Below are 15,617 nucleotides of genomic sequence, written 5' to 3'. Positions count from 1 at the left end.
TAATTCCAAAAATAAAAAATATTTACAAAAACACTGCAGTAACTTACTTCCTCCAGCTAGGCCCCCACCTCTTAAAGTTTCTACTGCCTCCCAACATAGATCCACCAGCTAGAGGGGAGAAGAGACTAAGTCTTTTTTTTTTTTTTAACTGTAACCAGCTTTATTAAAGATGCTTTTCATAAACAATCATGGTATTCAGGCAGGACATGAGCAGACACTCAACAATATACAAGAACTTCCAAATTCCCTTCTTGTATAGACTACCAAAATCAGAAAGCCACTGTAAAACCCAATGAAGTCTTCATTCAATGCCTCAAAAAGGGGAAGGTAGCTTAGAGTGAGGGCTGACATTTCACATTAAGGATGTTGTTTAACAACTTTTCACAAGCCGACCCTGACTTTCGGGAAATGAACATGGCAGAATTATCAATCTGAAGATCCACAATCGTTTATAAAAGGAACCATTGCTCTTCTGAGAACACTTGAAGTCACTGTAAAATCCACATTGTCCAATAGACTAGAAAACCAATGTTGGGGGTCAGGTTTCAATAGGTCTCTGGTTTTAAGAGAATTATGTCTACGTTCATGGTACACAGGGGAAAGGTTATAAAAATGAATTTAGAGTTTTCCCAGACCACAAGGCATTTTGTGCCTTGGTAGCCACCTATGCAGAATCAGGAGCCTCTCAAAATTATCAAGGAAAGAGGTTTTCTGTTCTCAATCCAGCTTGGGTGATATTTTAAAATGTTAGTGACACATGATCCTTCCCCCTCCCACAATGAAGTTTTCTGTGTGCTAACAATATAGTTTAAAAAAAAAGTAAAACAAAATTCTGCATTTTTTATAAAACTTGATAAAAAATAGTATTTCAAACTGTACAGTCACCAGAAGTACACAGTTATCAAAAATGCACACACGTCACTTGGCATCTCCAGCACCTTCTGCTTTTTGTGCCTGGTCTGTTTTGGCATCTCCATTTTCTGCAGGATTATTCGCATCCTTCCCGGCATCTGCTTTCCCCTTCTTCCCCTTGGGTACCTTCTCTCCCTTCTTTGCTGGGGCCTTTTTAGGTTTGGGCTCAGGCTTTGGAGGAGCAGATTTAGCAGACAACCTTGCAGATCTTCTCTGTGGCTTGTCCTTCCCCTTGGCTTTGTCTCCTTTAGCATCCCCTTCAGCCTTTCTTTTGAGCATGGCAGCAGGGGACTTCGGCGCTGAACACGAGTATACAGCGGCGCGCAGGCTTGGTCCGTCCGGGGGTCGCCCTTGCTGCTTCTTCACACTGCTCTAGACTAAGTCTTCAACATATTAATTAGCCCGTGGGGGCGTTTCACCTTCAAGCCATACTGAGAGGACTCTTCCTAACAGGTCTGGCCTGAGCCTTTTAATTTCTTTCGGAGAGGCCCACGCTCCTTTTCTTAAATAAGCTTTGAGCTCTGGTTCAACACATCCTTCTATATTTTATCCAAGTCCTAACTGGTTTGGGCTACTGTACTTAATATTATATGTTTTAGGAACTATTTGTACAATTAAACACATACAAACACAAACATAACTCCAGTATATCTTACTAACTTTGCATCTGTGGTTTAGACAAATGCAGGGAGAACCCACATATTTCTGATAGCTAGGTTTCCAACCCACAAATCATCTGTCTTCTTGGAATTTTAGTTCATCAGTTTCTTCCCAGAGACTTTTGTAGTTGCAGAAATTACGTGTAATTTTTGTTCATCTGTGGTTAGGAGGAATGACAATTAATCTTATCAATTTGACTAGATTTAAAATCACCATAGAGAGATCAGGGACAGAGTCTCAGCCTCACCACCACCGCCACCGCCCAGAGACTGCTGAGCCGGGTCTGTGTGCCACCACCCACTCCGGACACAGAATATCCAGTTATGGATAAAAGTGAGCTGGTGCAGAAGGCCAAGCTGGCTGAGCAGGCCAAGCTAAGCTGTCTAGGAGGAGAGGAACCTTCTCTTGTTGCTTATAAAAATGGTGTAGGAGCCCATGGGTCATCTTGGAGCGCCATCTCAAGTACTGAGCAGAAGACAGAAGGTACTGAAAAAAGCAGATGGCTCAAGAATACAGAAAGATCATGACTGAGCTGAGGGACATCTGCAACGATGTACTGTCTCTCTTGGAAACGTTCTTGATCCCCAATGCTTCGCAACCAGAAAGCAAAGTCTTCTATTTGAAAATGAAGGGTGACTACTGCCATTACCTGGCTGAGGTTGCTGCCGGTGATGACAAAAAAGGAATTGTGGGCCAGTCACAGCAAGCATACCAAGAAGCATTTGAAATCAGCCAAAAGGAGATGCAGCTGACACACCCCATCAGACTGGCTCTGGCCCTCAACTTCTCTGTTGAGTTAAGATCCTTAACTCCCCAGAGAAAGCCTGCTCTCTTGCAAAAACAGCTTTTGATGAAGCCATTGCTGAACTTGATGCATTAAGTGGAGAGTCGTACACAGACAGCACGCTAATAATGCAGTTACTGAGAGAAAACCTGACATTGTGGGCATCGGATACCCAAGGAGACGAAGCAGAAGCAGAAGAAGGGAAAATGAACCAGCCTTCCAAACTTTGTCTGCCTCATTCTAAAATTTACACAGTAAACCAAATGTCATCCATGCTGTCCCACGGATAGTTTTTTTGTTTGTTTATGATTTATGACAGGTTTATGTCACTTCTATTTGAATTTATATATTTACCATGTGGTTTTATGTTGTAATATTAGGGGAGTAGAGCCAGTTAACTTTGGAGAGTTAATCCTTTTCATCTTGAGGTGGTCAATATGGGATGTGGAATTTTTATATGAGTTACACATGTTTGGCATAGTACTTTTGGTATACTGTGGCTTCAGAAGGGCCAGCGTTAAAACTGCTTCTATGTCTAAGCAAAGAAAACTGTCTACTTATTGGTGTGTGCTGGCAGGGAATAAACAGGATAATGCGTTCCAGTCCTGAGTGTCGTCAGTATGGGTACTATAAGGCTTGGAGCACTTCTGAGGCTGGGACATAAACATACTGTGGATGCATGCTAGGATTGTGTGTTTGCATGCACATCCTTGATCACAGCTCCAGAAGTCATCTCCAACAAAGCTGTGACTCATTTACTCTGATAAGGGCAGAAACTGTTCACATTCCATTATTTGTAAAGTTACCTGCTGTTTGCTTTCATTATTTCTGCTATACATTTTATTCGTATTTAAATGTTTTAGGCGCTCTAAGAACAAATGTTAAAAGATGCAGTAAGATGAGCTGCTTGCTGTTCCCAGCTCCATGTATATCAAGTACAGTGGGAAACAAAAGCCCATGTATTTAACTTGTTTTAAGATTTTTTGTTTTGTTTTGGTTTCGCTCGTGATTTTTTTTCCTTTTGATACTTGCCTAACATGCATGTGCTGTAAAAATAGTAAACAGGAATAACTCGAGATGACAGCTAGCTTTGCTTCAATGTCTTATGAAATTTTCATGAACAATCCAAACATAATTACTAAGAACATATATATTAAAGCTCATGTAAGTAGAATAAATGTTTTATAAATGGAAAAATAAAATCACCATGAAAACAGATCATTGGATATTCATAAAAGTGATTCCAGAAAGATTTAAACTGGGGCAGGACTGAATAGGTCCTGGACTAAGTGAGGAGAAGGCAGGGAGCTGAGAAGTGTCCATCATCTATCTCCTCTGCTTCCTGACAACGGAACGTGATCAGCCATTTATGCTCTGCCACCAAGCCTTCCTGACCACAGTAGACTATATCCCTCTTAGAACTACAAGAAAAAAATAAATCCTTCCTGGAAGTGTATTTGCCAGGTATTTTTCACAACAATAAAGAAATTAACTGATACTGAAGATTAAAATTTTATGTTATTCTAAATGGAATTTCTGCCTTTCTCTAGTTTCTTGATGGTACACTGAAATATGATCATTGATATAAGAATTAAAGTTTGAATCCAGAAACATTGCTTGACAACTATTTATCCTAATTAGTGTGCCTCTGATGTCTTTTTTAAGTTTTACATATGTAATCACACTGAAGTGACTTGTCCTGACTACATTTTGTGTCTGCTTAGATACTTTTCAGCTCACTATGCCCCAAACATATCTGCCTTGGAAACACATTAGGCATTTCCAAGAACCTGATCATGGCCCAGATGTATTAGCCAAAATAATGTTATACAAACCAAACATAAACCAAAATAAATGAAAAGGATGTAAGACACAATTAATTGTCATGTTGTGTTTGAAATAACTGTTATGTTTTGCCAAAACAAATATGACAGTAACTAGGACCTCTGCCTAAGATGAACGTAATTGTGGGTTTTTTATGTTGTACCCCTAAACATTGGCACCAACAGTCTGAAGCACTAACCGACTGCTGGTTATCAGCCAAAGGTAAAAAGATGGGCTCTAATTTGACCGTATGTGTGTGGTAGTCTACAACATCCTCACCTATACTATTCTCACCTTAAAAACATATATTTTGTTTATTTTATAAATTCCTTTCTCCCTGGATATGACCTTCATTTATCAAAGATCAGATGTCATTACAATAAATATTTTTATCTTATTTTGAATTTCAATGGAAAATGTCAATATACTATAATTAATAGGAATTTATGTTTTAAGTGATTCATTGGAACACACTTGTCCTAATTGGCTAAAAGCACCTAAAACCGTGAATATGTGTTCTCTCTTCTGTTTTAATGGTATGTGATTTTTTTTAACCTAATCTCAAAGGAGTACCTTTTTTTCAACTTTATTTTAAAAAACAAAGATAAAAGAAAAAATTTTAAACATTTTTGCATAAATGTATACAAGTGATTTTTTTCCCTCCTTTAATATGGTGTCCTACTTTGGATTGTTCCAAAAATAGATCTTGTCATTTGAAGTAATAGTTAGCGAGATGAATACAGGAACCACTTTTCTGGAGTAGATGAGTCACAGGCTCAGAAAAGACACCATTTTGAAAATAGAATTATTCTCTAGAAGTTAAAGACATTTGTTTCTGAAGTGTTTGACATTACAAATGGTGAAACTCTTATGTGCAATGGGGCTTTGATGCATGTGTCACTGAAGCCCCTTCATTTTCTGAATATGGTTTTGCTTTAATCCCAGCAAAAGACCAGTTACAAGTGGCATCCCAACATGAGGCATGAAAGTTAAGAATAAAAACAGAAAGTTGGATTTCAAATGTTGCAGAGGAAACAGCAGAGATGAAGAAATGGTTATTCTTTTCAGGATGCAAAAAGAAAAATTGATTACAGCTGCTCCTGCTGGGATCTCCTTCACCACCACCACCACCACAACCACCACCACCACCATTACCACCATAACCACCATAACCATCACCACCATAACCACCACCATCACCACCACCACCATAACCACCATAACCATCACCACCACCACCACCACCACCACCATCACCATAACCACCATAACCATCACCACCATAACCACCACCATCACCACCACCACCATAACCACCATAACCATCACCACCACCACCACCACCACCACCACCACCATCACCACCATAACCACCATAACCACCACCATCACCACAACCACCACCACCACCATCACCACCATAACCACCACCACCATAACCACCATCACCACCATCACCATAACCACCACCATAACCACCATCACCACCCTGCTTTACTCTCAGAAGTGATTTTCTGATTTTCCTTTTTCTTCTTCCTATATCCTGTTTCCAAAAAGGTTGGAGCAGTTGGGAAACTTACAAGTGAAAATAGAGAGGTCTGAGGAACAAACAAACAAACAAACAAATGGGAAAACAAAAGGGTTTGTTCTGCCCTCTCATTTCTGAAATGATTGCAGAGTTGGCTGTACAACTGGAAAGGTTGTGTGGGTGGAAGAGCAGAAGAAAAGAGAGAAGAAAACGGTTCCCAATGACTGAGAAAGAGAGCAGGAGTTTCCCTGCAGGAAGAAAGGGAGAAAGAAGGTGGTAGGGTCAGAGAAAAATCTGAAAAAAATAGGATGACAATCTGATGAAACAGCCCACTAGGAAGAAAGGGTTAATGCCTACCCAACTGCACCACCAGGGTTGGAGGAAGGGTGGCTCAGGTTTACAAGACCAGCAACAGCTTCCCCAGTCTTTCCCGGTACTTGTACAGCATATGTCTGGTAATGGTAGAAGAAGATTATGATGAGATAGGATGGCATCCTAAAGAAATTATAGATCTAAGACATTTTTAAAAGCCATGATTTCATCTTCTGTGAAACAAATTGAAATAAATGACTGACCAGAAAAAAAAAAAGAGTGAGGGAAATGAATACAGGAAAAGACCAGTTGCTGGCGAAGATCAGTACTCTGATATACAGGAACAGATTAAATTTGATGATGTTGCTATAGAACACTGTCACAGAGTGGCTTTAAGAGCTTGGGACAAAGTTGAGGACCCTGAGAAGTTCACCTCATCTGCAAAGATTATATAAGGTTCTGGAGAAGGCTTCTCTGATTTTTTTTTTTAACAAAAATTAGTCTCAGCTAAAACTTCAACATAAAATTCTTCTTAATCAAAAGTAAAAGTTTCTTGACAACTGTCCTTCAATGGGGTGATCCAAACACTGTGTTGTAAATGAAATGTTGTCAATTAAAATGTTCAAAATTAGTCTGTAAAAGCAAAACTGATGATTCCTATGACAAAATATATTTCCCCTTTATAGCTAAAGAAAAGAATTCACATGTAGAAACTAAATTTTAGAGCCCTTTTCTTCAATTCTAGAAATCAAATAACCTAAATCTTTATATTTTTTAAATATTTGTGAGCCTGCTTTTTCATATTCTTTTTCTGTTTATATCTTTAAATTTTTATCCTAAAAGGTTCAAAGATTTTTTTTTCTAAATCAAAAGTGAGAAATGCACCACCATGTTCATAGCAGCCCTATTTATAATAGCCAGAAGCTGGAAAGAACCCAGATGTCCTTCAGTAGATGAATGGATACAGAAACAATGGAGTACTACTCAGCTATCAAAAACAATGACTTTATGAAATTCTTAAGAAAATGGCTGTATCTAGACAATATCATCCTGAGTGAGATAACCCAGTCACAAAAGAACAGCTATAATATGCAGTCACTGATAATTGGATACTAACCCCAGAAAGCTCTGAACACCCCAGAAACAACTCATAGACTATATGAAGTCCAAAAAAAAGCAAAGGCCAAAAAAAAAAAAGAAAGAAAGAAAGAAAGAAAGAAAGAAAGAAAATGAAAAACCATTATGCTTAATCTTTACACACCGAGAAAACTTTGACCATTTCCAGGTTACATCCTGTTTTACATGTACTTTATGCTCATTGTAACTAGTAAGATTTTAATGCATACTATCAAACCTTTAAAAAAAATCAAGTACTGACAAAAATGTATTTGTATACTTTTATGCAAAAATGCTTAAAATCTGTACATTTATCTTTGTTTTTTAAAATAAAATTGTTCAATTTTTTTAAAAAAGTAGAAACTACCTCATAGGTACTATAAGAGGTAACATGACTGTAAAAAATGAGAAATGTATTTTTAGTGACATTTAATGCATAAACATCAAGAATTCTACCAATAATATGGGTTTTTCTTTTTTTACTACCCACTTGCAAGAGCAGAATAGGGACAGGTTTGCTTTCACAATACCTACTTATAAAAATGCTCAACCTGTTAAAAGGTGTCAGTGGAAAGATCTTCCAACTTTATGTCACTATTTTGCAACAACCACTAGAAATAATTCATAGGCAATTTTCTCAACCTCTTATTTATCATTACATGGATGATATTTGTAATCACAGGTTTTTCCACCTGTGCACAAATTCCTCAAAATAATGACTGTAAGACTTATTATTTCTGAATAAATGCATAGACCAAAAGCTTAAGCTTGTTCCCTGACCAGCTCATAACTGAATTACCCATTTATTCTATTCTATTTACCATCATGTGATTGACTTTGGTTACCTCTTCTTGGTTTCATGCACTTGCCTCTTTCAACATTAGGTTTCAGACTTAAACAGTCCAAGATGATTAATAGCTGAATCAGAGAGCGTTATCTTTGGTAGAGGAGAGACTATGGGATGCATATATGGATCACATAGATCCCAAACTTGATTGTATTTTGGCTATTCTGCCTTTTACTTATTCTCCTACTGGGCTTACTATGTAAAGGAAATATAGTATTGTAGATGAGTTTTCTTAGCACACAAACAAATTTTAAAATTAAAGACTTACATATATATACCACAATTTTTGTATCCATTCATCTACTGAAGGACATCTGGGTTCTTTCCAGCTTCTGGCTATTATAAATAGGGCTGCTATGAACATGGTAGTGCATGTGTCTTTATTGTATGTTGGAGCATCTCTGGGGTAAATGCCCAGAAGTGGAATAGCTGGATCTTCAGGTAGTACTATGTCTAATTTTCTGAGGAATCACCAGACTGATTTCCAGAGTGGTTGTATCAGTTTACAACCCCACCAACAGTGGAGAAGTGTTCCTCTTTCTCCACATCCTCGACAGCATCTGCTGTCATCTGAATTTTTGATCTTAGCCATTCTGACTGGTGTGAAGTGGAATCTCAGGATTGTTTTGATTTGCATTTCCCTGATGACTAAGGATGTCAAGCACTTCCTTAGATGCTTCACTTTATGAAATTCTTAAGAAAATGGATGCATCTAGAGAATATCATCCTGAGTGAGGTAACCATCACAAAAGAACAGACATAATATGCAGTCACTGATAATTGGATACTAACCCCAGAAAGCTCTGAACACCCCAGAAACAACTCACAGACTATAAAGTTCAAGAAAAACAAAGGCCAAAAAAAAAGAAAAAGAAAAATCATTATGTTTAATCTACACACCAAGAAAACTTTGACTATTTCCAAGTTACATCTTGTTTTACATGTACTTTATGCTCATTGTAACTAGTAAGATTTTAATGTATACTATCAAACCTTTAAAAAAATCAAGTACTGACAAAAATGTATTCATATACTTTTATGCAAAAATGCTTTTAAAAACTGTACATTTATCTCTGTTTTTTTTTTTAAATAAAGTTGTTCAATTTTAAAAAAAGAAAATGAAATTAAGGTGAAGGACACATATTTTTTGACCACAGTGTTTATACAAGTATATGGAATAACTGATTAAAACAAATCATGGCAAAGAACAGAAATAAAAGTTTTTAATAACTTAAAAAAATACTTACATAGAAAAAGGTTTTGATTTTGTCATTTAAAAGTAAAATAAGACTATGTCAATTATCAGGAATGGACCCAGCAGAAATTGTAGTATGTTATACTAATGCTGAGATTGTGTCATTATGGGTAATCAATGAAGATTGGCAACAAGCTTGTGGCACGTATTTGGGAGAAATAAACAGCAAATATCCAAAAAGCAAGCATCTTCAGTTTATAAAATGAACTAATTAGATTCTCCCACACAGTATAAACAGAATGCCAATTTTTGAAGTACCTACATTCTATACAAATACAAATAAGGTGGAAATTGCAAGCTATAAGTCAGGAAAAAATGAGCAAAGTAATTCAAAGCTCATATACTTTAATTAAAAAATCAGGGCTTTTGCAATTCTTATGGTATTATTAGATTTTCCTGAATATCTTATTATAAGTAGTGACTGTCAATACACACATTACAGGTACACAACACAATCCTACAGTCAAGCAGTTGCATCAAGATCTAATCACACCATAAAGGAAACGCTTATAAAACAAAAGGAAGAATAAAGACCTCCAGGGGCCAACTGAATAGTGCTTTGTTAACTTTAAGTTTTCTGAGTGTTGGCTGGAAAGATGGCTCGGTGGCTAAGAGCACTGACTGCTCTTCCAGAGGCCCTGAGTTCAAGTCCCAGCAACCACATGGTGGCTCACAACCATCTGTAATGAGATCTGATGCCCTCTTCTGGTGAGTCTGAGGACAGCTACAGTACTTATATATAATAAATAAATAAATCTTTAAAAACAAAGTTTTCTGAGTGTTAATGAGAAAGAAACAATGGCAACTGAGAAACACTGGGCTATAGGAAAAAATGTGAAATTAAATCAGTCTATATACTCTAAGAATGTAGAAACCAGCAAGGGTGTGGTTTTATTTATATGTTCACAGGAAATGGAAAGTTCTTAGATTAGAATTGAGCAGGAGACATCTCCTAAAAACTGTGGCCATGACCCAATAGCACTTGAAATAAACTTGAAAATATTTCTGTTTATAACCTCCCACTACACACGGCATGATTAATGCCTTAAAACAAAAAGAGGAAATGTAGTGAGAACTCTGGAATTTTGGGCTCTTCAAAGAAAAAAAAAAAACAAAAAAAACAGAAATGTTACAAGAACATGGTTTGATTTTAATCCCAGGTGTGGGGAGATGGGGCTGCTTCACAACAGCTGACTATGATTTGCCTCGTGCTCCAGCAGAGGCATGTTTTATTCAGCTGCATAGTCTCTGCAGTTGTATGATATTTGGAATTCAGGAAATTTTTAGGAAGTGTATGAATGCTAGGTCCCCAATAGGTGGGGGTTAATAGTTGTTGGTCATTCAGGGTTGTTGGTTACAATTTGTTAGTAGTTGTGTTCAAAGAAGAAAGAAATTAGATTTGGGAATCTATTTCTCTCTTCCTCCCCCCCCCCCCCCGCCCCCGTCTCTCTCTCTCTCTCTCTCTCTCTCTCTCTCTCTCTCTCTTCTTTCTCTCCTTTCTCTCCTATCTAGTGAAAGGGGTTGAAACTGGGTGAACAAGATAAAGGGTGGGGAAAAAGAAGAACCCACAAAGTAGTAAAGACCAACCACAGGTATTTCTCCCAAAGATACCCCAAGACTGCAGAATATCAAAACAATCCCCTTTGAAAAACCATTTTATTTACTGAGAAACTTCTTCTTCCAAAGTCAGACTACCAGAACTTCAAGTTTTGTCAGTAACAATGCAACAATCCATTTAAAACTAATAGCTTAAAGCAAATCAAATTTATATTTTTATAGGCCTGAGAGATTGATATTCAGAATTTGCATCACTGGGCCAAAAGTGGAGTGTGAACAGGTTAAAGCTCCTTTCTGAAGGCTCCAAGGAAAAAATAGCATTCATTTGTCTGGAGGACCAAAGTCAATTTGGCACAGAGCATCCCTGTCCCACCCACAAGCAAAGCTTCAGGCAAGGGGTCCCTGCCTGCATCACTTCATGAGGATTTTACATTTACAGTGACCAAGGACCCAAAAGCTCAGATCCAGGTGTAGCACACATCTGAGGTGGATTTGTTTCTGTGCTGTATTCCACTTCCCAAGGTCACCAGTTAGACCCCTGGAGTAAGTCCTTCTCTCAGCTCTCACATCTCCATGGTCACAAGGTCAGGCACCTCCCCTCTAGTACTGACTTCCCTTACTGGAATGGTCCCCTTCCCCACTAGGCCTACTCTCTGAGCTGTAGTTTCTGGTACCCTGATGCACCCTGAAATTAGAAGCCACTGGTTTATAGCATATTTTAGAACATGCAGTAAGGTCCCTGTCTAAATCTAGGCACTCCGTGCCAGCATTGGATGCTAAGCTAGATTCTTCTTACATGTGCAGTACCCATGTCTTCTTGCAGACAGCAGACAGCAGATCTAGACCTAGGGCAGTTCTTCTAGCAGGTCTCCTGACACTCCATCAAAAAGCTTATTCTTATCTCATAATTGTCTGTAGCAAGGTCCCTAGATGATTCCTAGGACAAAGATCTGTGGACTGGCCCAGAGGTGCAGTTCAGCATCTGTTCAAATCCTCTAGTTTCCCATCAGCCTACCATGAGATCCTTGAGTTGTAAAGGATACTCCTCCCTTCTCAAATATGTGTTCCAATCCCTCTAGCACCTTATGAGTGTATAAATCTAGTCACACATAGTTGCTGATATGGTCTTTGCACTAACATAACTGGTAAAAGACTGAGGAAAGGGGAAGATATAAGATGGTTTTATTAAAGGGTCCTAAACCCAGGCCAGAGGAATCTACTTAATTCCTAATTTTGTGTGTACCTGAGAAGTACGTTAATTTTGACTCTGTTGGCAGATGCCTGCGATGAAAGGCACAGGTGAGTGATTCTCTGAACCCTCTAGGCCATCAGTTCCCAGAAAGTCCAAGAAAGGGTTTGAGAGAGGTAACTGTTGTTTGCTTTATATCATAGAGGTAAGTTTGTAGTGAGGCAAGCTTGGTGGTTTCTAGGAGCTGTGGTTAAATAAATACCCATAGCAACATTTTATAGACATGTTAGGCATGGTTCCACAGGTATAAGGCATTACTTAGAATCTAGTCATCGTCAGAGGGTATAGCTCAAGGGTAGAACATTTGACTGCAGATCAAGAGGTCCCTGGTTCAAATCTAGGTGCCCCCTACTGCTCTATCAATATTTTTATTACTACTATATTATTTTGATTATTGTTATTATGACATACCCACGTGTCCCTACTGTTATACTATTATTACTATTATTGTGAATACTAAGGCTAAGTACTGAAAATTCATTCTATTCTCTAATCTGAAATCTCGGGATACTGAGCTTCCTAAAATCTCAGAAAATTGGGAGTGATTTAGAATTGTGTAATTGAATATTACAGGTCCAGAACTGCAAGTCCCTCCAACCCAAGCTTTTTATTTCACTTATTAATTTAAATTGAAAGTTTTCTTTTCCCTTTTAAAGTGTGTGCACCTATACTGGACAAGGATACATTATATTATGTGTGTGAAAGTCAGAGAACAACCTCAGATCTTTTTTTTTTTTTTTTTTTTTTTTTTTTTTTTTTTAGGTATCATTAACTTTATTGCTGCTGCTGCTGCTGCTGTTACAGGATTTCTTACTGGAACTCAATAAATATGCTAAGCTGGCTAATCAGTGAGGCCCAGGGATCTCCCCAGTTCTAGCATTGGTTATGTGCTACCATGCCCAGCTTTGTCATGTGGGTTCTGGGGATCAACCTAGGCACCAAATCCTTCCATGGCCTCAGAGACTTTACCTAACTGGGACATCTACAGAATGAAGAAAAGACAAACACAGTGTCTTAGTTGATTTTCTATTAGTGTAGTGACATGGCATGGCCAAAGAAATTTATAGCAGAAACCATTTAATTTGGCTTACAGTTGCACTTGGTGAGAGTCCACAATGGCAGAGTGAATAGCTAAGACCTATTGATCCACAACCTCAAAGCAGAGAGACATACTAGGGATAGGAATCTTTTAAAACCTCGAAGATAACTTAACTCCCAGTGACAGACTTCCTCCAACAAAGTAACATCCCCTAGTCCTTTCTAAAAAGTCCACCAACTGGACCAAGTATTTAAATATCTGTGCCTATTGGGGCCATTCTTATTCTCTATCAGATAAAAGAGATCATAGACAAAATATATTGTTGTAAATAGTGTTACTTCCTAAAATTAAAATGAACAATTCTCTGGGAAAATAAGGAGGATCTTTTATAAGCATCACCTGTCAATAAAAAAAGCCTGTGGCCAATGAGCTGAGGTAGGATATCAGAGGTGGGACACTGGCAGGAAGAGAGAGGATTCTGGGAAATAGTGAGAGGCCCAGGAAAGTCACCATGGAAGATGTGATGAGGTGGATGCATAGTGCCTGAGCACAGGTAACCAGCCATGTGACAGAATGTAGATTAGATATATGGGTTATTTTAAATTATGATCTAGACATTGCAGAGCCTAACTATATGGCCAAGGTATTTCTAAATATATTTTGAGTCTGAGTCTTATTTTTGGCAGCACATGGCTGGGAGGAAGAACCAGATCAAACTTCTACATACTACAATTCTAAATTTCTATGCACAGGTATCAAACACATAAAGGGAGAAATAGACAAGTGCATAATCCTGAGGTTTTTTTTTTTTTTTAACACAGTTCAATAGCCAAAAGGGAAATAAATTATAATATGTAAAAGGCACATATAACATGATCAATATGCTTGATTTAATCTATAACTAGATCATTACAACCCACATTAGAATATAAACACTCTTCTGAAGAAAATATGAAACATTTAAATGTTTCTTGCTTTATTGGTCAGAAAATAAGTCTCCTAAACTTCTGGCAGGAGTGTGCAGCCACTGTCACACAACAGCTATGGCTGCTACTCAATACAAGATGACAAGCTCACTTAAAACCTTATGAGAATTTCTTTGGAGTATTTTTTGTTACTCAGATATTAGGTAAATTTTATCACAGTGTCAAATTTGGATACACCCATTACAATCAAGATCACAGTCTCTGACTATAAAGCAAAATTAAAAGAAAAAAAATTCTTCTATAAAATCTTTATCATGGAAAATTCCAAAGTCTCTTTAAGTGACCTCATAGATGAAAAAGAGAACCATAGTGAAAAGCAGAAAGAATTTTAAATTCCATGTATTTTTTCATTCCAGAGAAGTGGACATCACAGTTGACAGAAGCTAGCTGTTTCATTTGCGCAGGACAGCTGGTAGTCCTCTAAAAGCCAATTCACTGAAGGGCCAGGAAACCAATGCAAATATGTAGAAAGTTGAGCCCCCTGAATAGCAATGTACTGAACAACCAATTGGATTACTGAGGTTTTTTTTTTTTTTTTTTTTTAATGTATTCCATTTCTATTCCATCCCTTGGGCTCACATTCAGATCAAACTAGAGCTACTATGTTAAACTGATAGAATCACTAGGTCAACCACTGACAGAAATTGTCAAGAAGCCCTGGTGGTAAGGGTGGGCATTTCCTCACACATATTTGCTGATAACAAGAATGATCACAAAAAAACTGCCAAGACTACAACCTTGCACAAATGTCATAGCAACCTTGTAGGGACAAAAGCACTTTGACAAGGATGCCCACCCAGCGAGTGTCTGCTCAGAGATGAACTAACACCTTTGTTACTGGCCCATATAGCCAAGGATTGTTATTTCAAAACAACTCTGCAGTCTTGTTTCAGAATCCCAGCACTTGGGGTGCAGACACTGGTGGATCTCTGTGAGTTCAAGGCCAGATTGGTCTACAAAGCAAGTCTGGTTAGTTTAACAGCCAAGGCTGGTTACACTGAGAAACTGTGCCTTGAAAAAACAAATCATAACAAAATCCTTTCCCTCCCCTGAACACAATCATTGTTTGTCATGGTACCATATCCCAGACTACAACCCTGACATCTGGAGTAAAAATTTTCAATGCATTATAAGGGCTGGTGTAGGGGCAAAAATAGTCAAAGGGGTAATAAATTGGGCAGCAGGGGTTTTTTTGTTTGTTTGTTTGTTTTTTGTTTTCCATTAACTTTAACAACTGGCCATTCAGCAAGTTTGATGGTGTAAGCTCTTCTTAGTGACAGATGGCCGAAATCTCCAAATGCTACACGAAGCCTAGACAGGAGGAGGACACTTAAAGCAAAACAGCGTCAAGACACTTCACATGCGGTAAATTGTGTCTTTCTTTTTTGAATGGTTTTGAGAGGATATTGTGGCTTAGGGATCATGGGTCCCTGGCTTGAGACCTAGGACTTACCCTGAGATGGTACCGGAGATGAGATTGAACTTTCAGTTTGCTTTTCCCATGCTCCCGTCCTGTCGTTGGAGTCTGAAGGAGAAAATCCACTCAGC

At 38.1% G+C, this 15,617-nt stretch overlaps 1 protein-coding gene and 1 pseudogene across 2 annotated transcripts; one reads left to right on the top strand and one right to left on the bottom strand.

Annotated features, from left to right (window-relative positions):
- Nucleotides 1–918: 918 nt before the first annotated feature.
- Nucleotides 919–1,191, bottom strand: LOC308432450 (non-histone chromosomal protein HMG-17-like; the record flags this gene model as incomplete). The annotated part of the gene is made up of 1 exon (XM_080932185.1): nt 919–1,191. The coding sequence occupies one exon, from the start codon at nt 1,189–1,191 to the stop codon at nt 919–921; it is 273 nt and encodes a 90-aa protein (XP_080788311.1).
- LOC308432604 (14-3-3 protein zeta/delta-like) lies at nt 1,190–2,646 on the top strand (annotated as a pseudogene). The gene is made up of 2 exons: nt 1,190–1,231; nt 1,791–2,646. The product of its transcript is annotated as a 14-3-3 protein zeta/delta-like (transcript).
- Nucleotides 2,647–15,617: the final 12,971 nt, after the last annotated feature.

This window comes from Micromys minutus (genome assembly GCF_963924665.1).
Source record: "Micromys minutus genome assembly, chromosome: 18".
NCBI classification, from domain to species: Eukaryota; Metazoa; Chordata; class Mammalia; order Rodentia; family Muridae; genus Micromys; species Micromys minutus.
Note: the sequence above shows the minus strand (reverse complement) of the source record. Positions and strands in the feature narration are given on the sequence as shown.